The 27,025-nt window shown below is 44.1% G+C and overlaps 1 protein-coding gene across 1 annotated transcript in view; it reads left to right on the plus strand.

Annotated features, from left to right (window-relative positions):
- The first annotated feature begins 5,454 nt into the window (after positions 1-5,454).
- Positions 5,455-27,025, plus strand: part of LOC109897094 (equilibrative nucleoside transporter 2) — a 30,921-nt gene continuing 9,350 nt past the window's right edge. Inside the window, exons 1-5 of the mRNA XM_020491631.2 lie at positions 5,455-5,838; positions 21,550-21,606; positions 22,651-22,732; positions 26,231-26,376; positions 26,699-26,838. Coding sequence (XP_020347220.1) covers positions 21,575-21,606; positions 22,651-22,732; positions 26,231-26,376; positions 26,699-26,838 — 400 coding nt within the window. The 5' untranslated portion in view covers positions 5,455-5,838; positions 21,550-21,574. The remainder of the gene's footprint in view (positions 5,839-21,549; positions 21,607-22,650; positions 22,733-26,230; positions 26,377-26,698; positions 26,839-27,025) is intronic.

Consider the following 27,025-nt stretch of genomic DNA (forward strand, 5'->3'; position numbering starts at 1 on the left):
TGTTTTTTGCAGATTGATACTTCAGTCAATCCACTCAGTGATTTGTCAGATTTGAACAGAGACGCTTTCCTCATTTTGCAGCCAAGAGAATTACATGGCTAGGATAACCAGAGTTTGAGAGGCAGATTATGGTCTGTTAAGGACAAACAACAGGATTGTTGGGGGATACCAATGCCAACAGTGGTGGAAAAAGTACCCAATTGTCATACTTGAGTAAAAGTAAAGATACACTTTTACTTAAGTAATTTAAGTTAAGTCACCCAATAAAATACAACTTGAGTAAAAGTCTACTTGTAAAGGCAAAAATATACTTAAGTATCAAAAGTAAAAGTACAAGTATAAATCATTTCACATTTTTTATATTAAGCAAACCACAATATTTTTATTTTATTTTAAATTCACGGATAGCCAGGAGCACACGCCAACACTGACATAATTTACAAATTAAGCATTTGTGTTTAGTGAGTCCGCCAGATCAAAGGCAGTAGGGATGACAAGGGATTCACACTTATCAATTTCTCTGTCCTGCTAAGCATTTGTGTTTAGTGAGTCCGCCAGATCAAAGGCAGTAGGGATGACAAGGGATTCACACTTATCAATTTCTCTGTCCTGCTAAGCATTTGAAATGTAAAGAAGTATTTTGTGTATCAGGGAAAATGTATGGAGTAAAAAGTCCATTATTTTCTTTAGGAATGTCTCAATTTACATCAACATAGCTCAGGCAGTAGGAAGCTCTCTCATCCATTTATATGTAGATGATAGTCTTATACTCAGCTGGCCCCTCACCGGATTTTGTGTTAAATGCTCTACAACAAGCTTTCCTAGTGTCCAACAAGCTTTCCCTACCCTTTACCTTGTTCTGAACACCTCCAAAACAAAGGTCATGTGGTTTGGTAAGAAGAATGCCCCTCCTCCCACATTTGTTATTACTACCTATGAGGGTTTAGAGCTTGAAGTAGTCACCTCATACAAGTACATGGGAGTATGGCTAGACGGTGCACTGTCCTTCTCTCAGCACATATCAAAGCTGCAGGCTAAAGTTAAATCTAGACTTGGTTTCCTCTATCGTAATCGCTCCTCTTTCACCCCAGCTGCCAAACTAACCCTGATTCAGATGACCATCCTACCCATGCTAGATTACGGAGACATAAGTTATAGATCTGCAGGCAAGGGTGCTCTCGGGTGGCTAGATGTTCTTTACCATTCGGCCATCAGATTTGCCACCAATGCTCCTTATAGGACACATCACTGTACTCTATACTCCTCTGTAAACAGATCATCTCTGTATACCCGTCGCAAGACCCACTGGTTGATGCTTATTTATAAAAGTCTTAGACCTCACTCCCCCCTATCTGAGAGATCTACTGCAGCCTTCATCCTCCACATACAACACATGTTCTGCCAGTCACATTCTCTTAAAGGTTCCCAAAGCACACACATCCCTGGGTTGCTCCTCTTTTCAGTTCGCTGCAGTTAGCGACTGGAACTAGCGGCAACAAACATTCAAACTGGACAGTTTGATCTCAATCTCTTCATTCAAAGACTCCATCATGGACACCTTACTGACAGTTGTGGCTGCTTTGTGTGATGTATTGTTGTCTCGACCTTTTTGCCCTTTGCTGTTGTCTGCCCAATAATGTTTGTACCATGTTTTGTGCTGCTACCATGTTGTTGTTGTGTTGCTACCATGCTGTGTTGTCATGTGTTGCTGACTTGCTATCTTGTCTTAGGTCTCTCTTTATGTAGTGTTGTCTCTTGTTGTGATGTGTGTTTTGTCCTAATATTTATATGGTATTTATTTTTAATCCCAGGCCCCCGTCCCCACAGGAGGCCTTCTGCCTTTTGGTAGGGCGTCATTGTAAATAAGAATTTGTTCTTAACTGACTTGCCAAGTTAAATAAAGGTGAAATAAAAAAAAGTACAAGTTGTAACAAAATATAAATTAAGTACAGATACCCCAAAAAACTATGTAAGTAGTAGTTTAAAGTATTTTTTCTTAAGTACTTCACACCACTAAATGCCAAGAAGAAACAGAATAATACAACTAATCTGGATGGACAGTGAACAAGAGTAAGAGTACAAGCAAGTCAGGACGGTTAACGGTTGAGGTACAAGACACTGTTGACAAAAAGGAGAACCGTTGAGGAAGTCCGAGTAATGGCAGAGGAAATGTTTTTCCCAAATGGACTTTCAATTAAAAAAAGACAACTGAAGGACTATCATAGAGAAATCAGATAGCTATTCTCAAGTAAACAATTCAAGCTCTGTGGAGGAACCATATGAGGAAACCAAAGTCTTAGGTCTTTGACTCTATCTTTGTACAAAGGCACACATTAGAGATTTTACCTTTGTCGTACTTCAGTTTGGTGGTAGTTAGCCTTATTTAGGAAGTGCCTAGTTCTTGTGTACACAAGTACCATGTCTGATTAATTTGATTATATTCGGCTATATAAAATATGTGAGTGGAACTCTTCAGTCTACTGTGCTATATGTAGGCTAATCAAACTGCAGCCTACTTGTTTTTTATTTTTTTTTAATTGATCTCGGGTAAAGTTTATCTGCTGCTGTTTTGGATATGTCATGCATTTTCATATTCCCTTATTGTGTGTTTTGGCTATGTATGGGGAGATTGAAAGCACAACTGTAAATTCAATGCACTCCTCCCATTCTCACCTTCTAAACTCAGCAAAAAAAGACAGATCCCTTTTTCAGGACCCTGTCTTTCAAAGATGATTTGTAAAAATCAAAATAGCTTCACAGATCTTCATTGTAAAGGGTTTAAACACTGTTTCCCATGCTTGTTCAATGAACCATAAACAATGAATGAACATGCACCTGTGGAACGGTCATTAAGACACTAACAGTCGGTCATTAAGACACTAACAGCTTACAGACGGTAGGCAATTAAGGTCACAGTTATGAAAACTTTCTACTGATTCTGAAAAACACCAATAGAAAGATGCCCAGGGTCCCTGCTCATCTGCGTGAATGTGCCTTAGGCATGCTGCAAGGAGGCATGAGGACTGCAGATGTGGCCAGGGCAATAAATTGCCATGTCTGTACTGTGAGATACCTAAGACAGCGCTACAGGGAGACAGGACAGACAGCTGATCGTCCTCGCAGTGGCAGACCACGTGTAACAACACCTGCACAGGATCGGTACATCCGAACATCACACCTATGGGACAGGTACAGGATGGCAACAACTGCCCGAATTACACCAGGAACACACAATCCCTCCATCAGTGCTCAGATAGCAATAGGCTGAGAGAGGCTGGACTGAGAGCTTGTAGGCCTGTTGTAAGGCAGGTCCTCACCAGACATCACCGGCAACAACGTCGCCTATGGGCACAAACCCACCATCACTGGACCAGACAGGACTGGCAAAAAGTGCTCTTCACTGACGAGTCGCGGTTTTGTCTCACCAGGGGTGATGGGTCGGATTCGCGTTTATCGTCGAAGGAATGAGCACTACACCGAGGCCTGTACTCTGGAGCGGGATCAATTTAGAGGTGGAGGGTCCGTCATGGTCTGGGGCGGTGTGTCACAGCATCATCGAACTGAGCTTGTTGTCAGTGCAGGCAATCTCAACGCTTTGTGTTACAGGAAAGACATCTTCCTCCCTCGTGTGGTACCCTTCCTGTAGGCTCATCCTGACATGACCCTCCAGCATGACAATGCCACCAGCCATACTGCTCGTTCTGTGTGTTTTCCTGCAAGACAGGAATGTCAGCGTTCTTCCATGGCCAGTGAAGAGCCCGGATCTCAATCCCATTGAGCACGTCTTGGGACCTGTTGGATCGGAGAGTGAGGGCTAGAGCCATTCCCCCCAGAAAGGTCTGGGAACTTGCAGGTGCCTTGGTGGAAGAGTGGAGTAACATCTCACAGCAAGAACTGGCAAATATGGTGCAGTCCAATAGGAGGAGATGTACTGCAGTACCTAATGCAGCTGGTGGCCACACCAGATACCGACTGTTACTTTTGATTTTTACACATTATTCAATTTCTGTTTGTCACATGTCTGTGGAACTTGTTCAGTTTATGTTTCAGTTGTTGAATCTTATGTTCGTACAAATATTTACACATGTTATGTTTGCTTAAAATAAACGCAGTTGACAGTGAAAGGACGTTTCTTTTTTTGCTGAGTTTATTAGTGATGGGTCGTTCGCGAACGAGTCGGCTCTAAGAGCCGGGTCTTGTAGGTGAAAGTTGGGAGCCAGCTCATGTATCAGAAGAGCCTAATCTATTTATAAAAAATAAGGATATGAATAATCAAAAGATTTAAATGAATAGAATTAACTAATTCAAAGAACTAGAAAATGTAATAATATAGGCCTAAATGCCCAGGTTTAAGAAGTTAGCCTTCAGTGATGCCAGAGCGATTGATAAGGCTCTTCAAAGAATAACCTCAGCAGCAGGGAGGGACAGCTCCAGCAGTCAGTTGGCTCAGGCACCAGGGCAACAGGAAGAAGAGGGATCAGATGGAGCAGAAGCACCAGCATTAGTGCCACAAACGTCTGCTGTTTGGATGCTGTTTGACGAGAGAGAAACTGAGAATGCAGCACGAAGGAATCCCTCAGCAGATGCCATAATGGAGGTCTGATCCTACTTGGAGGAGCCCCTGATCTGCAGATCCTCTGAGCTGGTGGAAGAACAAGGCCTCTGTCTACCCACGTCTTACTAAAGTCATGACAGGGAGACTCTGCATAGTGGCCACATCCGTTCCCTATGAGAGGGTCTTCTTGAAAATGGGACAAATAATTACTGAGAGAAGAATCCGCATCAGCCCCTCGAAAGTGAGGCAGCTTGCTTTTCTGAATGCAAATCTCTCATAAAAGCAAAATATGATCAGCATTGCTGTGTGCTGCTGGTTATAACAGGGCAATAAAGAAGAGAGAGAAAAGAGGGACCAGTTTAATGTTTTAAGTGGGATGCTGCAGTTTTGCACATGATTTATTTTTCTTTGATATGGTGCATTATTCTATTATTATGTTGTTCAGATTGTATTTGTTTTGAATTGTTACATTTATATGCGCTTTGTTTATATACATTAAAGTTATACTTTAAATGCACATGTGTAAAAACATCATTTTTACACCTTTTTATTTCAATTTGTGGGATGCTGCAGTTTTGCAAATGGTTATTTATTTTTCTTTGATATTGTGCAATATTCTATTATGCTGTTCAGATTGTATTCGTTTTGAATGGTTAGATTTATATGCACTTTGTTTATATACATTACAAATGTATCATTTAAATGCAAATGTTTAATAGTATTATATTACATAACAAACCAATGCATTTTTAAATACATTGTGGTTAAGGTAGATTATGATTTCATGTAAAAATGTAATTGTTTTCACAGCAATCATAGTCAAACTATCGCAAACGGTTTGACTTGAAAAAATACAAAACATATTTTTTTTAAAGAGCCGTTTGGGAGCCAAAAGAGCCGAGCCGAACGAGCCGACTCACTTAAAAGAGACGGAATGCCCATCACGACCTATTGCCGATGGCCGAAAAACTAGTAGTGCGCTATGATGACATATGGGGAGGGGCATCCGAGCAGTGAGCTATGTTGTATTTGGTTGTATGTGTAACTTCTTATTTATACCTCAGTGTGTGTAACTCCGAGTCGGGGAGATGATGAAGATTAGCCTATGCGCTATGTAAAAGTGTTACAGCAGCACAGCCATCCGTAACTAAAGGCTACATTTATCGTGTTACATTTTATCCTACATGTTATCGCTTTGGTTTTTAGCAACAAACGTATTTTTTTGTTGCGTTGCAATAATGAAAACACAGTGATCTGACTGCCGCACTTCTCATCTCTACAAGGTTAGTCGGCGTGACATGACTCTTCTTGCCTACACCACGATTTGACATGAAAGGCGGGAATTAATTGTTACAGTGTTAAACTTAATTGTAGCAATGAATTGTTTTACAATCGTGTAAACGGGCAACAATCCATACGTTTGGCAGGTTTTCTTTGTTATTGGTCGTTAGGTGATGCGACACGACAACGGCTCTTGTTCGCCTGGCTGCGCGGTTTCTGTGACGGATAAATGGGCCTCTGCTCTCTTATAATTTTGCTAGAATAATGTCGCATGCTACAACGGTCAAATGGGTTGTTTAGTGAAATTAGATGATTGGAAATATGCGGACGGGATTTTTCTTTTTTTCTCAAAATCACATTCCCAAGGTCTTTAGGCCGAGCACTTACTCAAAATGCATATGCCAACGGAGGCATGTTGTCATTCACACATGGCTAAATCTTACATAACAGCCATGTGTGGATTACAGCCTGCCTCGGGTTGGCATATGCATTTTGAGTAAGTAACTAAACAACTCATTTGACCATCACTCACAGAGAGGCTGCTGCCTATATACAGACTCAAATCATTGGCCACTTTAATAAATGGATCATTTGTCACTTTAATAATGCCACTTTAAGTGTTTACATATCTTGCATTACTCATCTCATATGTATATGCTGGGTTCTATACAATCTATTGCATCTTGCCTGTGCTGCTCGGTTATCGTTCATCCATGCATTTATATGTACATATTCATATTGCACCCCTTTACTTAGATTTGTGTGTGTTAGGTAGTCGTTGGGGAATTGTTAGATTCCTTGTTAGATATTACTGCACTGTCGGAACTAGAAGCACAAGCATTTCGCTGACCTGTGTTTTTTATTTTATGTTCCACCTGGACATATCCCTAAACCATGTCAAAATATGTAGAATAGCAGGAAATTAGCTTTAAAATATTAAATGTCCTCCCTTCTATGGTTTGTGCCAGTGGGCAAGGAAATTCACACAGCAAATCTCACTCCAAACTTTCTTCAAAAGTTGGCAGCCCTGAAAATGCATATGTGTTGATGAATTGCAGGTGGCCAGTCCACCTGCATTGTGTGTGTGAGCTTTGCGAAATAAATGTACACGTTATTCAATTGTTTCACCCGAACTGCTTGCGCGCGCCAAGGGCGTCTGCGTAGCCAGGTTATATTTTAGATGCGCGATGCGCTGCAAGCTCCGCCTCTCCCAGCTACTCATTGGTTTTTAAAAGCATGTACACAGGTGGGTGATTAAAAGATTAACTAGGTGTCCAGTTGGTGGCGGTAATGCACCTTAAATTTGTTTGCCAACCGCCATATACAATCCACAGAAGAAGAAGACATGAAGGAGGAGAGATTTATCAAAGAAAACAAACAAAGCTAACCTAGGTTTCCTCTTTTTATCTGTGGATTAATTGTCGGAGTAGAGAACACATGATTTTGTTTGAATCAACATGGGTCAAAATTCTACAAAGATCCAGTTGGTAGAGCATGGTACTTGCAACGCCAGGGCTGTGGGTTTGATTCCCACTGGGGACTCGAACCCACAAATATGAAACTGTAAGTCGCTCTGGATAAGAGCGTCTGCTAAATATTATAATTTTTTTTTTTAAAGGAGCATATGAATTTCAGGTAAAATAACAACTCAATGTTTATTTTACAGGACAAATTAGCTAGCCACAGCAAGCTAGCTAAATGTCCATGAATGTTTCATGTGTGTTTCGACCTATCCCCAAATTAATATAGTTGGTTCACAGTTGATTAACCAATGAGTAGCTGGGAGAGGCAGAGCTTGCAGCGCATCATGCATTAACCTGCGTGTCATGAACATGTCTGGTGGAGATAGACAAAATCAACATGCACAGGATGGTGCACCTGCGGAGCCTGTCTGATCAGCTTGTTACGCCTCGTTATTGAGCAAAATGTTATGCAGCAGCATCTTATGTATGCAACAAAAGTTCAAAATTCACCTTCTGCAATCATTTCTGTCAAGCCGTCTACACATACAATTCTTTTGTTATTTTTTTGTTGAATTTTACCCCCTTTTTCTCCCCAATTTCATGGTATCCAATTGTTAGTAGCTACTATCTTGTCTCATCGCTACAACTCCCATACGGGCTCGGGAGAGACGAAGGTTGAAAGTCATGCGTCCTCCGATACACAACCCAACCAAGCCGCACTGCTTCTTAACACAGCGAGCATCCAAGCAGGAAGCACCAATGTGTCGGAGGAAACACCGTGCAACCTTGGTTAGCATGTACTGTGCCTGGCCCTCCATCAGGAGTCGCTGGTGCGAGATGAGACAAGAATATCCTACCGGCCAAACCCTCCCTAACCCAGACGACGCTATGCCAATTGTGCGTTGCCCCACGGACCTCCCGGTCGCGGCCGGTTACGACAGAGCCTGGGCGCAAACCCAGAGTCTCTGGTGGCACAGCTGGCGCTGCAGTACAGCGCCCCTAACCACTGCGCCACCCGGGAGGCGCTACACATACAATTTGATGCATGCGTTCGAGAAATCGAAAGTATGCACCACACAGAAAGCATTGCAACTGCTTCTGCAACGCAATGCTGCAAGGCAAACGGAGCGTTCCATTGGAAATGAATGTACAGTACCCGTCAAAAGTTTGGACACACCTACTCATTCCAGGGATTTTCTTTATTTTCACTATTTACTACATTGTAGAATAATAGTGAAGACATCAAAACTATGAAATAACACATATGGAATCATGTAGTAACCAAAAAAGTGTTAAACAAATCTAAATATATTTTATATTTGAGATTCTTCAAACTTGCCAACCTTTCCTTTGATGACGGCTTTGCACACTCTTGGCATTCTCTCAACCAGCTTCACCTGGATTGCTTTTCCAACAGTCTTGAAGGAGTTCCCACATATGCTGAGCAGTTGTTGGCTGCTTTTCCTTCACTTTGTGGTCCAACTCATCCCAAACCATCTCAATTGGGTTGAGGTCGGGTGATTGTGGAGGCCAGGTCATCTGATGCAGCACTCCATCTTGGTCAGATAGCCTTACACAGCTTGGAGGTGTGTTGGTTCATTGTCCTGTTGAAAAACACCCCACAACAACACACCTCCTTCTCCATGCTTCACGGTGGGAACCACACATGCGGAGATCATCCGTTCACCTATTCTGTTTCTCACAAAGACACAGCGGTTGGAACCAAAAATCTCACATTTGTACTAATCAGACCAAAGGACAGATTTTCACCGGTCAATGTCCATTGCACATGTTTCTTGGCCCAAGCAAGTCTCTTCTTATTATTGGTGTCCTTTAGTAGTGGTTTCTTTGCAGCAATTTGACCACGAAGGCCTGATTCATGCAGTCTCCTCTGAATAGTTGATGTTGGGATGTCTGTTACTTGAACTCTGTGAAGCATTTATTTGGGCTGCAATTTCTGAGGCTGGTAACTCTAATGAACCTATCCTCTGCAGCAGAGGTAACTCTGGGTCTTCATTTCCTGTCGTGTTCATGAGAGCCAGTTTCATCATAGCGCTTGATGGTTTTTGTGACTGCACTTGAAGAAACTTTCAAAGTTCTTGAAATGTTCCGTATTGACTGACCTTCATGGAACCCTACTAATTCCCTGACTGGTCTATCGATGTCACCGCACGAGGAGGCAAAAACAGAGTTTTCCCCCATCGCGACGTCCCTCTAAGGCCATTCTGCTAACTTGCTAGCCCTGGCCTACTAATTGCTAGCTTGCTAGCCCCGGCCTGCTAACTGAATCGCCGTGTCCCCAGCCAGCCCAACCACTCACTGGACCCATACAATTCACTTGGCTGCGCATGCCTCTCCCTAATATCAATATGCCTTGTCTATTACGGTCCTCGCTAGTGATTACTGTGGTATTTCACTGTAGAGCCTCTAGCCCTGCGCAATATCCCACATATGCGATGACATCACCTGGTTTAAACGTCTCTAGAGACTATCTCTCATCATTACTCAATGCCTAGGTTTACCTCCAATGAACTGTCTTCCTACCATTCCTTTGTCTGTACATTATGCCTTGAATCTATGCTATCGTGCCCTGAAACCTGCTCCTTTTACTCTCTGTTCCAAACGCGCTAGACGGCCAGTTCTTATAGCCTTTATCCGTACCCTTCTCCTACTTCTCTGTTCCTCTGGTGATGTAGAGGTTAATCCAGGATCTGCAGTGCCTAGCTCCACTCCTACTCCCCAGGTGCTCTCATTTGTTGACTTTTGTAACCGTAAAAGCCTTGGTTTCATGCATGTTACCATTAGAAGCCTACTCCCTAAGTTTGCTTTATTCACTGCTTTAGCACATTCTGCCAACCCGGATGTCTTAGCCGTGTCTGAATCTTGGCTTAGGAAAACCACCAAAAGCCCTGAAATTTCCATCTCTAACTATAACATTTTCCACCAAGATAGAACTGCCAAAGGGGGCGGTGTTGCAATCTACTGCAGAGATAGCCTGCAGAGTTCTGTCTTACTATCCAGGTCTGTACCAAAACAAGTCGAGCTTCTACTTCTAAAAATTCACCTTTCCAGAAACAAGTCTCTCACACCGTTGCTGCTTGCTATAGACCACCCTCTGCCCCCCAGCTGTGCCCTGGACACCATATGTGAATTGATTGCCCCTCCATCTATCTTCTGAGCTCGTGCTGCTAGGTGACCTAAACTGGGACATGTTCAACACCCTGGCCATCCTACAATCTAAGCTTGATGCCCTCAATCTCACACAAATTATCAATGAAACTACCAGGTACAACCCCAAATCTGTAAACACGGCACACTCATAGATATCATCCTAACATTACGGGCATCCGTAATGGGTCTGCGGTCAACGACCACCCCTCATCACTGCCAAACGCTCCCTAAAACACTTCAGCGAACAGGCCTTTCTAATCGACCTGGCCGGGGTATCCTGGAATGACATTGAACTCATCCTGTCAGTAGAGGATGCCTGGTTATTCTTTAAAAGTTCCTTCCTCACCATCTTAAATAAGCATGCTCCGTTCAAAAAATGTAGAACCAGGAATAGATATAGCCCTTGGTTCACTCCAGACCTGTCTGCCCTTGACCAGCACAAAAACATCCTGTGGCGTTCTGCATTAGCATCGAATAGCCCCCGTGATATGCAACTTTTCAGGGAAGTTAGGAACCAATATACACAGGCAGTTAGGAAAGCTAAGGCTAGCTTTTTCAAACAGAAATTTGCATCCTGTAGTACAAACTCAAAAAAGTTCTGGGACACTGTAAAGTCCATGGAGAATAAGAGCACCTCCTCCCAGCTGCCCACTGCACTGAGGCTAGGAAACACTGTCACTACCGATAAATCCACAGTAATTGAGAATTTCAATAAGCATTTTTCTACGGCTGGCCATGCTTTCCACCTGGCTACCCCTACCCCGGTCAACAGGCCTGCGCTTCCCACTGCAACTCGCCCAAACCTCCCCCACTTGTCCTTCACCCAAATCCAGATAGCTGATGTTCTGAAAGAGCTGCAAAATCTGGACCCCTACAAATCAGCCGGGCTAGACAATTTGGACCCTCTCTTTCTAAAATTATCTGCCGAAATTGTTGCAACCCCTATTACTAGCCTGTTCAACCTCTTTCATATCGTCTGAGATTCCCGAACATTGGAAAGCTGCTGTGGTCATCCCCCTCTTCAATCGGTAGTGACATTCATGCTGCCAAACATACCCTCATAAAACTGACTATCCTACCGATCCTCGACTTCGGTGATGTAATTTACAAAATAGCCTCCAACACTCTACTCAACAAATTGGATGCAGTCTATCACAGTGCCATCCGTGTTGTCACCAAAGCTCCATATACCACTGCGACCTGTACGCTCTCGTTGGCTGGCCCTCGCTTCATACTCATCGAATAACCCACTGCCTCCAGGTCATCTACAAGTCTCTGCTTGATAAAGCCCCACCTTATCTCAGGTCACTGGTCACCATAGCAGCACCCAACCGTAGCATGCGCTCCAGCAGGTATATCTCACTGGTCACCCCCAAAGCCAATTCTCCCTTTGGCCGCCTCTCCTTCCAGTTCTCTGCTGCCAATGACTGGAACAAACTGAAAAAATCTCCCTCACTAGCTTTAAGCACCAGCTGTCAGAGCAGCTCACAGATCACTGCACCTGTACATAGCTTATCTGTAAATAGCCCATCCAATCTACCTCATCCCCATACTGTATTTATTTATTTATCTTGCTCCTTTGCACCCCAGTGTCTCTACTTGCACATTCATCTTCTGCACACCCTACCATTCCAGTGTTTATTTGCTATATTGTAATTACTTCGTCACCATGGCCTATTTATTGCCTTACCTCTCTTATCCTACCTCATTTGCACATGCTGTATATAGATTTTTCTACTGTATTATTGATTGTATGTTTGTTTATTCCATGTGTAACTCTGTGTTGTTGTATGTGTCGAACTGCTTTGCTTTATCTTGGCCAGGTCACAGTTGTAAATGAGAACTTGTTCTCGACTAGCCTACCTGGTTAAATAAAGGTGAAATAAATAAAACAAAATGGCAAAGGGTGTGTACTCTGAAGAATCTCAAATATAAAATATATTTGATTTGTTTAACACTTTTTTGGGGTTCTACATGATTCCATATGTGTTATTTCATAGTATTGATGTCTTCACTATTATTCTACAATGTAGAAACTAGTAAGAATAAAGAAAAACTCTTGAATGAGTAGGTGTGTCCAAACTATTGACTGGTACTATTCATTTCCAATGGAACGCTCCGTTTGCCTTGCAGCATAGCGTTGCAGAAGCAGTTGCAATGCGTTCTGTGTGGTTCATACGTTGGATTTATCGAACGTATGCATTAAACTGTATGTGTAGACGGCTTGACAGAAATGACAGCAGAAGGTGAATGTTGAACTTTTGTTACATACATATGATGCTGCTGCGTACCATTTTGATTGGTACTGTGCTTCCGTTGTACCTAAACGCAATGACGCTGTCCGTGTGATCGAGGCGTTAGGCCATGCCCTCATGGTCGTCATTCAGCCAGTCAGCCTTTACAAATGGAATCTGTAACATCATCCGCCTTGACGAAGTGTTTGGTCACTCCTTCATGGAAATCATCACCAAGGACATGTAGGCTATCTTTGATTATTCATCAGGTTGAATGGAAATTGCTGTAGTCCACCATGCGACATTGCTGCTTACTAGACACAACATGGCCAAGATTGACACAATGGAGGATTACTCCTACTCCCTGATAGGTGATAAACCGCGTGGCTTTTACTCCATTTCTTCTTGGTGACCAGACAGGTTTATTTCATACGGGTTTCTGCCATATGATTTCGAACTGGAAATGTTCAGCACTGAAATTCTACAGTTCTACTGAGAAGGGCCCAAATTATTATTTTTGGGGTCACAATTTTCCCCACAGATAGATTCCATCAATGTAATTGTCTGCATAATTTACAAATCCCCCATATATTTTTTAGTACATATGTATTCCCTTATTTTCCCCTAACCCTACCACCAATCACCTAATTGGAGCAAACTAATGGACAACAACAGGCTTCTACATCCAGCTTATACATACTATATACATTTTACGGACACAGTATATTTTACAATAATGATCTTTTGTTTGTTTTTAGTCCCGTCCTTCAGCGACCCTCAACCTCCCATCTATCTGAACACATCCAGTTTTCATGTCTATTTGCCATATATTTTTGAACTGTTCTGTGATGTTCCACAACAGTTCTGAGCCTTTTCTATTCTCATAGTTTCTACAGATTGTAAATGAAAGATAAACCTTTTTGCTAAGAGTATTATTGATCTATTGACTATGACTTTTTAAATCACTAAGCAGTGCTATTTGCAGAGTTGGCTCCAGGTAAATGTTGCAATTCTTCAGGCATTTCTGAACCTGCGACCAAAACATATGGACAGTACCAAAACAAATGATCTAATGACTCTGCCTCCTCACATCAAAATCTGAAGAGCTGGTATGGTTGTATCACCCATATATATAACATTATATTGGTTTCAAGAATTTTGTATAATTTAAATAGAAGAATTCATAAGTTTTGAATCCAGTTTAGTTTTGTGTATCAGTTCATAAACCATGGGCTCAAGCTGGCTAGATTTACATCTAGGTTATTTTGATTGGCTCCCTGTATAGCCTAAATAAATAAGCCTAATACGTAAAATGAGCTATTTGAGTACATTTATTTGAAAAATCTATTAATGGAAAAGAATTGAGAAAATTCCACCTTTTTATCATGTTAGATATGAAAACAGACCGTTTGAAGAGATGGAAGGCCTAATCTTTCTGGTTTTGTTATGACAGTAACAACTAGGGCAGTTGGTGCTCGGAGACACTGATATATTTGGTAGTAGAGCAGCTGTCTGGTTTACTAGAGGCTGGAATGATAAGGTGTGGGGGGAGTAAAGAGACATTTACACATTGCTATGACACGTTAATGGCTTGGGAAAACTGGAAAATAACTCTTTGTAGTCCTGCTGTTCAAATGTCCGCAATAAAATAATTTCAATTTGATGGAGGGCTGTTCTGTATAGAAAACATCCTGCTTCAAACCTGCTCAATCGTGGCTTTAAATAACTGGAATGAATGACATTTACCCTACTAATAGGTCTGTGGTTGCTAGGCTGCCAGTGTGTCTTCTAGAGGCGTTTAAATGGTGCCTGGGGCTGCTTTAGGGCAGTGACAGGCTTTCGAGAAAATAGCCCAGGCTCACCTCTGCACACATATGATTTATTCAGGAGACAAAGTGTGGTGTCCTGTTCATGGAGATCCTGAGCGCCCTGCTTCCCTCACCACAGAGCAGCAGCATATTTCCAACCCCACTCTGACGGCTCTGGGCTGCTACACCTCCACTCTATCCACCCACCCACCTTTACTTCACCTCCACTCTATCCACCCACCTTCACTTCGCCTCCACTCTATCCACCTACCTTCACTTCACCTCTATCTACCCACCTCCACTCCACCTCTATCTACCCACCTCCACTCCACCTCTATCTACCCACTTCCACTCCACCTCTATCCACCCACCTTCACTCCATATCCACCCACCTTCACTTCACCTCTATCCAGCTATATCCACCCACCTCCACTCCACCTCTATCAACCCACCTCCACTCCACCACTATCTACCCACCTCCATTCCACCTCTTTCCACCCACCTTCACTTCACCTCTATGTACCCACCTCCACTCCACCTCTATCTACCCACCTTCACTTCACCTCTATCCTCTATCCACCCACCTTCACTCCACCTCTATCCACCCACCTTCACTCCACCTCTATCCACCCACCTCCACTCCACCTCTATCCACCCACCTCCACTCCACCTCTATCCACCCACCTCCACTCCACCTCTATCCACCCACCTCCACTCCACCTCTATCCACCCACCTTCACTTTACCTCTATCCACCCACCTCTATCAACCCACCTTCACCTCTATCCTCTATCCTGCTTCACTTCTCCTCTATCCTCTATGCACCCACCTTCACTCCACCTCTATCCACCCACCTCCACTCCACCTCTATCCACCCACCCCCACTCCACCTCTATCCACCCACCTCCACTCCACCTCTATCCACCCACCTTCACTTTACCTCTATCTACCCACCTCCACTCCACCCCTGTCCAGCCACCTCCACTCCACCTCTATCCACCCAACTCCACTCCACCTCTATCCACCCACCTTCACTCCACCTTTATCCACCCACCTCCACTCCACCTTTATCCACTTCACCCCTGTCCACCCACCTTCAATCCACCTCTATCCACCCACCTCCACTCCACCTCTATCCACCCACCTCCACTCCACCTCTATCCACCCACCTTCACTCCACCTTTATCCACCCACCTTCACTCCACCTTTATCCACCCACCTCCACTCCACCCCTGTCCACCCACCTCCACTCCACCCCTGTCCACCCACCTTCACTCCACTTCTGTCCACTAACCTCACTCCACCCCTGTGTACTCCAATAACAAATATTAACCCGTGGGCCAGAGTCAATGGCATTGCTGGGACTGTAAGTATAGCTTGATAAGATTCAGGTTTAGCTCTTTATGTTCAGTGTTTGTTCCGTTTTGTGTGTGGGGTAGTGTACTAACGACTTTCCATGTGCTGCTCTAGGGAACCACGTTAGTATCCTGTCTCCCCAGATTTAGAATCTGGCCTCCCTAAATTTTGTATCCGGCCTCCCCAGATGTAGTATCTGGCCTCCCCACATTTAGCATCCGGCCTCCCCACATTTAGTATCCTGTCTCCCCAGATGTAGTATCCGGCCTCGCCAGATTTAGTATCCTGTCTCCCCAGATGTAGTATCCGGCCTCCCCAGATGTAGTATCCGGCCTCCCCAGATGTAGTATCCGGCCTCCCCAGATGTAGTATCCGGCCTCCCCAGATGTAGTATCCGGCCTCCCCAGATGTAGTATCCGGCCTCCCCAGATGTAGTATCCGGCCTCCCCAGATGTAGTATCCGGCCTCCCCAGATGTAGTATCCGGCCTCCCCAGATGTAGTATCCGGCCTCCCCAGATGTAGTATCCGGCCTCCCCAGATGTAGTATCCGGCCTCCCCAGATGTAGTATCCGGCCTCCCCAGATGTAGTATCCGGTCTCCCCAGATGTAGTATCCGGTCTCCCCAGATGTAGTATCCGGTCTCCCCAGATTTAGTATACTGTCTCCCCAGACGTACTATCCGGTCTCCCCAGACGTACTATCCGGTCTCCCCAGATTTAGTATCCAGCCTCCCCAGATTTCGTTCTCATTTTTTTACTTAATGATTTTGGTCACTTTTCTGATATTTGTTTCTGTGACATTGTATATGAAAGGTAAAATAAATCTAATGGCATTCCCGAATGGTCCATTTTCAACAAAGAAACGACTCATTTGGACATAGCAAAATGCTCTGCATTTGAAGGGAAATGGAGGGTTGGACAAGCTAATGAAAATCAGAAAAGATGAGTGGAGCTGATGATTAGTAGACCATTGTTATGTTATGTCTTACTGTTCAAGTGTTGGACAAAGCGTTTTTCCTATCACCCTTTCATATCTCACCATATATCCAAAAGTCCATCATTGTTTTTGTAGAACACATTCTGTAACAGATTATATTTAGGTTTTAAACCTCAATGTACCAATTCATCTTCTTACACATTATTTGCATAGCTAAATCATAATACTAATCCCTGACATCAATTTGCAAGCTGAACACCTTCTTCGCCCGCTTTGAGGATAATACAGTGCCACCGACACTGCCCGCTAAAGGACTGTGGGCTCTCGTTCTCTGTGGCCGACGTGAGTAAGACATTTATGCGTGTTGACCCTTGCAAGGCTGCCGGCCCAGACGGTATCCCTAGCCACGTCCTCAGGGCATGCGCAGACCAGCTGGATGGTGTGTGTGTTTATGGACATATTCAATCTCTCCCTATCCCAGTCTGTTGTCCCCACTTGCTTCAAGATGTCCACCATTGTTCCTATTCCCAAGAAAGCTAAGGTAACTGAACTAAATGACTATCGCCACGTAGTACTCACTTCTGTCATCATGCTTTGAGATGCTAGTTGAGGATCATATCACCTCATATACCCTATACCCAGTTCAATTTGGATACCGCCCCAATAGATCCACAGACGATGCAATCGCACTGCACACTGCCCTATCCCATCTGGACAAGAGGAATACCTATGTAAGAATGCTGTTCATTGACTATAGCTCAGCCTTCAACACCATAGTACCCTCCAAGCTCATAATTAAGGTCGGGGCCCTGGGTCTGAACCCCGCCCTGTGCAACTGGGTCCTGGACTTCCTGACGGGCTGCCCCCCCCCCCCCCTCCTGATCCTCAACACTGGGTCCCCACAAGGGTGCGTGCTCAGCCCCCTCCTGTACTCCCTGTTCACTCTTGACTGCGTGGCCATCTATGCCTACAACTCAATCATCAAGTTTGCAGATGACACAACAGTAGTAGGCCTGATTACCAACAATGACGAGAGCCTACAGGGAGGAGGTGAGGGCCCTGGCGGAGTGGTGCCAGGAAAATAACCTCTCCCGCAATGTCAACAAAACAAAGGAGCTGATTGTGGACTTCAGGAAACAGCAGAGGGAGCACGCCAATATCCACAGTGACGAGACCGCAGTGGAGAATGTGGAAAGTTCCTCGGCATACACATCACTGACAAACTGAAATGGTCCACCCACACAGACAGTGTGGTGAAGAAGGCGTAACAGCGCCTCTTTAACCTCAGGAGGCTGAAGAAATTTGGCTTGGCACCTAAATCTTTTACAGATGCACAATTGAGATCATCCTGTACATCAACTGCACCGCCCGCAACCGCAGGGCTCTCCAGAGGGTGGTGCGGTCTGCGCAACGCATCACCGGGGGCACACTGCCTACCCTACAGGACACCTACAGCACCCAATGCCACAAGAAGGCCAAAAAGATCATCAAGGACATCAACCACCCGAGCCATGTCCTGTTCACCCAGCTACCACCCAGAAGGCGAGGTCGGTACAGGTGCATCAAAGCTGGGGCCGAGAGACTGAAAAACAGCTTCTATCTCAAGGATGACTGTTAAATAGACATCACTAGCCGATTACCACCCGGCTACTCAACCCTGCACCTTAGAGGCTGCTGCCCCATATACATAGACATATAATCACTGGCCACTTTAATCATGTTTACATACTGCTTGTCTCATCTCATATGTATATACTGTATTCTATTCTACTGTATTTTAGTCAATGCCACTCTGACATTGCTCGTCCTAATATTTATATATTTCTTAATTCTATTATTTTACTTTTAGATTTGTGTGTATTGTTATGAATAGTTAGATACTACTGCACTGTTGGAGCTAGGAACACAAGCATTACACAACACCTGCAAAAATGTGTTCATGTGACCAATAACATTTGATTTGATTGTGAGCTTTGATTTCATTTTCACCCAAAACATGTTTGACAGTAGCCAATGACAAGGTCTGTGAACATAGGAGTAATATTTGCCATTCTTTTTGACAGATTCCATCAAACTTTCCTGTTAACTCTCCTGTTATCACATATTACTGGTCACTGTGAAACCTTCACCTACTGTAGGGAGACCTTGCCTGTCTATGACCTTATGTGACTTGACTTTGGCAACTAGCTTGAAAAACTGCTTGAAAAACTGTTGACAACTCAAAGGACAACTTCACTGAAATGATTCTTTCATGCCACAGAATCAGGTTGCTCTGTTCAGTTTATTTTCTTAAGAAGCCTCAGGATATAGGATACTGAGGATACATCTCATGTTTCTTTCAGGAATTCTAACATTAGTCTAATAAACCTTTTTTCCGACTTATTCCCGGACCCTTATACTCTAGACTGAGACTACAATTCTCAGTCTCCAAGTTGCTGTTTTATCAGCGAAAAATAATTCTCAGAAATTCTTAAATTGCCACAGGGGCAGTGCTTCTGTACATGCGTTTATTTTGATCTTCTGACTATCACCCTCTCTCTCTGGGTGATGAGGTAGAGCAGGTCTCTCTCTCTCTGGGTGATGGGGTAGAGCAGGTCTCTCTCTGGGTGAGGAGGTAGAGCAGGTCTCTCTCTCTCTCTGAGTGATGAGGTAGAGCAGGTCTCTCTCTCTCTGGGTGATGAGGTAGAGCAGGTCTCTCTCTCTCTGGGTGATGGGGTAGAGCAGGTCTCTCTCTGGGTGAGGAGGTAGAGCAGGTCTCTCTCTCTCTCTGAGTGATGAGGTAGAGCAGGTCTCTCTCTCTCTGGGTGATGAGGTAGAGCAGGTCTCTCTCTCTCTGGGTGAGGAGGTAGAGCAGGTCTCTCTCTCTGAGTGATGAGGTAGAGCAGGTCTCTCTCTCTCTGGGTGATGGGGTAGAGCAGGTCTCTCTCTGGGTGATGAGGTAGAGCAGGTTTCTCTCTCTCTGGGTGATGAGGTAGAGCAGGTCTCTCTCTCTCTGGGTGAGGAGGTAGAGCAGGTCTCTCTCTCTCTGAGTGATGAGGTAGAGCAGGTCTCTCTCTCTCTGGGTGATGGGGTAGAGCAGGTCTCTCTCTGGGTGATGAGGTAGAGTATGTCTCTCTGGGTGAGGAGGTAAAGCAGGTCTCTGGGTGAGGAGGTAGAGCAGGTCTCTGGGTGAGGGGTAGAGCAGGTCTCTGGGTGAGGGGTAGAGCAGGTCTCTGGGTGAGGAGGTAGAGCAGGTCTCTGGGTGAGGAGGTAGAGCAGGTCTCTCTCTCTCTGGGTGAGGAGGTAGAGCAGGTCTCTCTCTCTCTGGGTGAGGAGGTAGAGCAGGTCTCTCTCTCTCTGGGTGAGGAGGTAGAGCAGGTCTCTCTCTCTCTGGATGAGGCGGTAGAGCAGGTCTCTCTCTCTCTGGGTGAGGAGGTAGAGCAGGTCTCTCTCTCTGGGTGAGGAGGTAGAGCAGGTCTCTGGGTGAGGAGGTAGAGCAGGTCTCTGGGTGAGGAGGTCAAGCAGGTCTCTGGGTGAGGAGGTAGAGCAGGTCTCTCTCTCTGGGTGAGGAGGTAGAGCAGGTCTCTCTCTCTGGGTGAGGAGGTAGAGCAGGTCTCTCTCTGGGTGAGGAGGTAGAGCAGGTCTCTCTGGGTGAGGAGGTAAAGCAGGTCTCTCTGGGTGAGGAGGTAGAGCAGGTCTCTATCTGGGTGAGGAGGTAGAGCAGGTCTCTCTCACTCACTCCTTCATAATGCAGCATTGTCCACGATTTACCCAGTTTTATCAGTTCTGCTTGACTGCTTCAAGCTTGTCATCTACGCGCTTAGAAAAAAGGGATCCAAAATGGGTATTTGGCTGTCCACATAGGAGAACCCTTTTAGGTTCCATATAGAACCCTCTGTAGAAAGGTTTCCACATGGAACCCAAAATGGTTCTACCTGCAACTAAAAAGGGTTTTTACAAAGGGTTTTCCTTTAAGGTTCTAGACTTTTTAAAGGTGAGAGTGTAGTGTAGTTAGATTATGAGTAAGAGTGAAGTTAGATTATAATGACTTTGACCAGACCGATTCACAGCATGACCAAGCTATAGGCCTACCGCATGTCTATTACTATATCATTTATCATTGACTTTCAGGCATTTGTATGAATTTCAAAGGAAATGTATGAATAAACAATCTTATCAATTAGAAACTAGAGTTGGTTCTTAGTGAAAGCATGCCTCCTGGCAGAAAGTTTTGGTGAAATGACACGAAACAAAGCAATGAGTGTAGGGGTTGAATGCATAAATACTTTCCCCAGTTCTCACATTCTGAATTCAAATATCACTCACAACTTTTCGCTCTGCTCCTGTTACATTTGTGTTAGTGGGTCGGAGTGCGGAACCTATGCATTTCTGTGCATTGAGGACCAAGAATATACACAAGGAGTGGGCTCTGAATTCTTGCTTAATCTACAGACAAAGGGAGAACAGGTATTCGGGAAGCGCTTTATAGACCGTACATATTTAAATAAATGGAGTGTGAAGTTGTGACCTGGCAGAGGGGTGGATATCTCAGCACAGCTAACAGTACAAGCTACAATCCAGTGGGTCTCGGACATACAGTGCTCTGGTGTAGTGAGAATGGCTCCATCTCCTCCTTGCAGCAATGTGCTAGTATGTAGAACATGTCCTGTATTTGTATTATGTAAATAACGTGCTTAGAGCTAATTAGACAAATCTACTCTCTGTCTTTTAGATGTTGATCGTGTTCCCCACTCTTTTGCCCCTAGTTTCAAACGATCCCCCGAGCACAGGATGAAGGGTCGGACAGACGCCCCGCGCGATAGGTGAGTGTCTACCTTTTTTTACTTGACAATCATGGTTCGTTTTTTTCTGAGTGACTCGTTAATTTTAGTCGTTCGTTTGACCTGCATGATCGGAATATAGATCATGCTGCAGACTGCATTGAGAATAAAAAATATGTTTAGAAATGTTAATTGATGGCATGGTGCAAGAATGAATGTGATTCATTGATTATTGAATGTTATGATGGACACAGCTTTGTAGAACTAAAACATACACAGCCTCTGCTGAACAAACGCGAACTCAAGAACGAATCGTTAGGGGGTCTGCAGTTCGCGAACGATGTTGTGCTGATCACACTCACGGCAGTTAAGCAATGCATTCCGACAATAGTTGTTCACAATCTAGTCCGGTTTCGTCCACAGCTAGACCTACTGTCAAATGTATCAATAAATAATCTTATTTGTTTGCCTACCAATCAACAACTCTACATTGTTTTAAAGCAGACGTTTACAAGTCTCGGTCACAAATGACAGCTCCAATAAACCCCCTATGGTGAACGAAATGTGAACGAGAGGCTTGTAGAAACATGACTCTTTCAAGTTTTCAGTTCATCGTTCGCCGGTAGGGGGTCCTGTGGGCACTAGGCATTACTGACTCAAATGAACGAAATTAGTCGAGAGATTTCTTCTGTTGATTTAACGAGTCGAAAAGATCGGAGTCAGTAAAAAGAGCCGAACTTCCCATCAGTTCTGCCCATGGTGCCTCTTCCTCTCACTTGTTTCTCGCTTCCGCTCTCACTCTGAACCCCGTATTTGGGGTGGGGGATTGCAATGTGTGGCATTGCCTCTAAGCAAAGCTATGGTACTGAAAAGTGACTTTGTACTATTTTCAATCAATTAATGTAGAGAATAGATTACATTTCCAATGTACTTTTATAAAATCCGCTAATGCTCTTTGGCTGGTAGCACTTTATTTCGCGGTACATAAATTACTTTCTATTTATTAAGACATTACATGGTAAATACATATCAATAACCTATGAAATAATTACTTGCTTGTTTCTAATATTTCCCTCCCTAACCCAGGGGCTGGTTGGTGGGGGTTATCTTCTTCATCCTGGGACTCGGGACGCTGCTACCATGGAACTTCTTCATGACCGCCTCCATGGTAAACCTAACATGCGTCTATAACCACAGGTCCAGGATCAGATAGTTATTTAGTCCCCTAAAGGCTACAGTTAGCATATAGGGTAAATCTGATCCTAGATATGTGGTTTTGGGCAACTTTAGACAGATCTAGGATCAGATCTACTCTGGCTCAGGTTCAACACTGTATGTATGATACATACACACTTGTTGAACCTTATCCAAAGTAGAACATTGACTTCTTAAGGAATTCACTTGAAAAGTAAGTATTTTTTGAAAATCAGGCGGAACTGTTATTTTATGTTACCCTTTTTTTTTTACCAGGTAAGTTGACTGAGAACACATGCTCATTTACAGCAATGACCTGGGGAATAGTTACAGGGCAGAGGAGGAATGAGCCAATTAGAAGCTGGGGATGGTTAGATGGCCATGATGGGCAGATTGGGAATTTAGCCAAGACACCGGGGTTAACACCCCAACTCTTACGATAAGTGCCATGGGATCGTTAGTGACCACAGAGAGTCAGGACACCAGTTTAACTTCCCATCTGAAAGAGGGCACTGTACACAGGGCAATGTCCCCAATCACTGCCCTGGGGTATTGGGATATATACAGTGCATTCGGAAAGTATCCAGACCCTTTGACTTTTTCCACATTTTGTTATGTTACAGCCTTATTCAAAAATGGATTACATTGTCCCCCCCCCCATCAATCTACACACAATACCCCATAATGACAAAGCAAAAAAACTGAAATATCACATTTACATAAGTATTCAGACCCAATAGTCAGTACTTTGTTGAAGCACCTAAGGCAGTGATTACAGCCTCGAGTCTTCTTGGGTTTCTCCCATTCTTCTCTGCAGATCCTCTCAAGCTCTGTCAGGTTGAATGAGGAGTGTCGCTGTACAGCTATTTTCAGGTCTCTCCAGAGATGTTCGATCGGGTTCAAGTCAGGGCTCTCGCTGGGCCACTCAAGGACATTCAGAGACTTGTCCCGAAGCCATTCCTGCGTTGTCTTGGCTGTGTGCTTAGGGTCATTGTCCTGTTGGGAAGTGAGCCTTTGCCACAGTCTGAGGTCCTGAGCGCTCTGGAGCAGGTTTTCATCAAGGATCTCTCTGTACTTTGCTCCGTTCATCTTTCATTCGATACTGACTAGTCTCCCAGTCCCTGCCACTGAAAAACATCCCCACAGCATGATGCTGCTACCACCATGCTTCACCATAGGGATGGTGCCAGGTTTCCTCCTAACGTGACTCTTGGCTTTCAGGCCAAAGAGTTCAAGCTTGGTTTCATCAGATCAGAGAATCTTGTTTCTCATGGTCAGAGTCCTTTAGGTGCCTTTTGGCAAACTCCAAGCGGCTGTCTTGTGCCTTTTACTGAGGAGTGGCTTCTGTCTGGCCACTCTACAATAAAGGCCTGATTGGTGGAGTGCTGCAGAGATGGTTGTCCTTCTGGAAGGTTCTCCCATCTCCACAGAGGACCTATGGGGCTCTGTCAGAGTGACCATTGGGTTCTTGGTCACCACCTTGAACAAGACCTTTCTCCCCCAATTGCTGTTTGGCCGGCTGGCCAGCTCTTGGTGATTCCAAACTTCGTCTTTAAGAATGATGGAGGCCACTGTGTTCTTGGGGACCTTCAATGCTGCAAAAATGTTTTGGTACCCTTCCCCAGATCGGTGACTCTACACAATCCTGTCTCGGAGCACTACGGACAATTCTTTGGACCTCGTGGATTGGTTTTTGCTCTGACATGCACTGTCAACTGTGGGATCTTATATAGACAGTTGTGTGCCTTTTCAAATCATGTCCAATGAATTGAATTTACCACAGGTGGACTCCAATCAAGTTGTAGAAACATCTCAATGATGTTCAATGGAAACAGGGTGTACTTGAGCTTCATTTTCGATTCTCATAGCAAAGGGTCTGAATACTTATGTAAATAATGTATTTCAGTTTTTTATTTGCAAACATTTCTAAAAACCTGTCTTCGCTTAGTCGTTATGGGGTATTGTGTTAGATTGATTGAGTAAAAAATGTAGAATAGGGCTGTAACGTAACAAAATGAGGAAAAAGTAAAGGGGTCTGAATACTTTCTGAATGCACTGTATATTTATTTATTTTTTACCGGAGGAAAGAGTGCTCCTTACTGGTCCTCCAACACCGCTTCCAGCAGCATCTGGTCTCCCATCCAGTACCAACCCTGCATAGCTTCAGAGGCAAGCCAGCAGTGGGATGCAGGGTGGTATGCTGTTATCCCTAAGAGTCAGATGCTGTTTGTATGTGTGTGTACACAACTGTATGTGTGGCAGGTAGCCTAATGGTTAAGAGCATTGTCCGTTCAAATCCCCAAGCCCCACTAGCTTAAAAATCTGTGGATGTGCACTTGAGCAAGGCACTTAACCCTAATTGCTCCTGTAAGTCGCTCTGGATAAGAGAGTCTGCTAAATGACTAAAATGTAAATGCGTATTGTTTAAAGAGGATTTGCTGAGTTGTTGGTGTCAAACGTTTTGTCTAAGAGGGATTTAGTGTGACTGGCCGAGTTGGGTAGATTACTTTTTAAACATATCTGTTAGTTACTAGTTACCTGTCCAAAATCACAATCAGTAACGTAACTGTAAGATTCCCCAAACTCAGTAACATAGACTGATTACTTTCAGTTACTTTTGGATTACTTTTCCTTTAAGAGGCATTAATTAGAAGAAGACAAACAGGATCCATCAAATGTGTTTGGTGTGTCAACACAGTGGTCTCTAACTTGTAGTCAGACACGCTCAGGTTGGAACAAACTTCAACTTGAGTCTTTTTTCAATGCTGAATTGAATTTAAGAAACCAGAAAAGTATCATAATGTATTTTTTACGCAAACAACCTTGCTGAATTTTAGAAGTAATCCAAGAAGTAATCATCTAGTTTTTCAAAAGTATCTGTAATCTGATTACTGTATTTTTGCTGGTAACTTAACTGATTTGTTAGGGAGGGGGATTTGTAATCAGATTACATGTAGAAGATTACATGTAACCAGTTACTTCCCAACCCTGGTGACTGGCCCCCTGGTGTTTTGTAGTCTTGCGTCACCAAGTACCGGTATGTTGAAGTTAACCGCTCGTGGTGTGGTTAGAGGCCATGGATTTTCCACGTCGCTGTGTGGTCAACCATGTGACCAGCTTGTGTGTGTACAGCCTCTTAGGCCTAGCTCTCTGAATATTCAAATGTCAAACCCCACAACTCATTCCCCTAGGGTAAGCTGTGATATTTGGTATACCCTACACGTTTGTAGAACTACTTAAAGAATAGGCCTATTTGTATAGGAATGAGTGACTTGTGACAAACAACATCGTATTGAACGTTGATGTAAACTAAACTGGGTCATCTCATGAGTCCTGTGTGGCTCGGTTGGTAGAGCAAAAGGCAAGGATCGTGAGTTGGATTCCTGCTGGGGCCCACCCATATTAAAGCTTTGATAAAAGCGCCTGGAAAATGGCATATATTATTATTTATCTCTTTCTCTTCTGTCATTAGTATTTCAACAGCCGCCTTAACAAGACTGAACGGAGCAACGGCACGGTGGTCTCCCACAAAGAGTACTACTTCAACAACTGGATGACTCTGCTGTCCCAGCTCCCCCTGCTGCTCTGCACTCTGCTCAACTCCTTCTTCTATCAGCGGTGAGACAGCACTTCTTCTCTCAGGTTTACAAGTCATCCAAATGCCCTTCCAAGAAACACCCTTCTACTGCATACTTGGCTGATGAGCTTGTGTGTGTGTGTGTGTGTGTGTGTGTGTGTGTGAACAACCCTTTTGAATTGGCCATTTTATTCAACTGCAAATAGGTGAAAAAGAAAAGTCTATACAGTGCGATACAGTGGATTTTAGAGGGGCTTTACTCAATAGATAAAAAATATGTCACACACTGTCTGGGTGGTGTAATTTACTACGCTCTAATCCAGTGAGATTGAGAACTAACGTTTTGTGTGTGTTTGTGCGTAGGATATCGGAGATGGTGCGGATAGCGGGCAGCCTGGTCTTCATCTTCATCCTCTTCATCCTCACTGCCATCCTGGTCAAGATCCCCATGGAGGAGGACCGCTTCTTCTCTGTTACCATGGCTACCATCTGGTTCATCAACTGTGAGTAGGACATGATTGTGTGTGTGTGTGTTTGAGGGGGGGGGGGTCATTGTGTGTGTTATTGGGTGGGTGGTGGGGAATCATGTTGTGTGTGGGGGTGGTATTGTGTGTGTTTGAGTAAGTGTTTGTGTTTGACTGGGTATTGGGTGTGTGTGAGCACGCTATAATCATTAACCCTGTCTCTCAC

This window comes from Oncorhynchus kisutch, linkage group LG9 (genome assembly GCF_002021735.2).
Source record: "Oncorhynchus kisutch isolate 150728-3 linkage group LG9, Okis_V2, whole genome shotgun sequence".
NCBI lineage: Eukaryota > Metazoa > Chordata > Actinopteri > Salmoniformes > Salmonidae > Oncorhynchus > Oncorhynchus kisutch.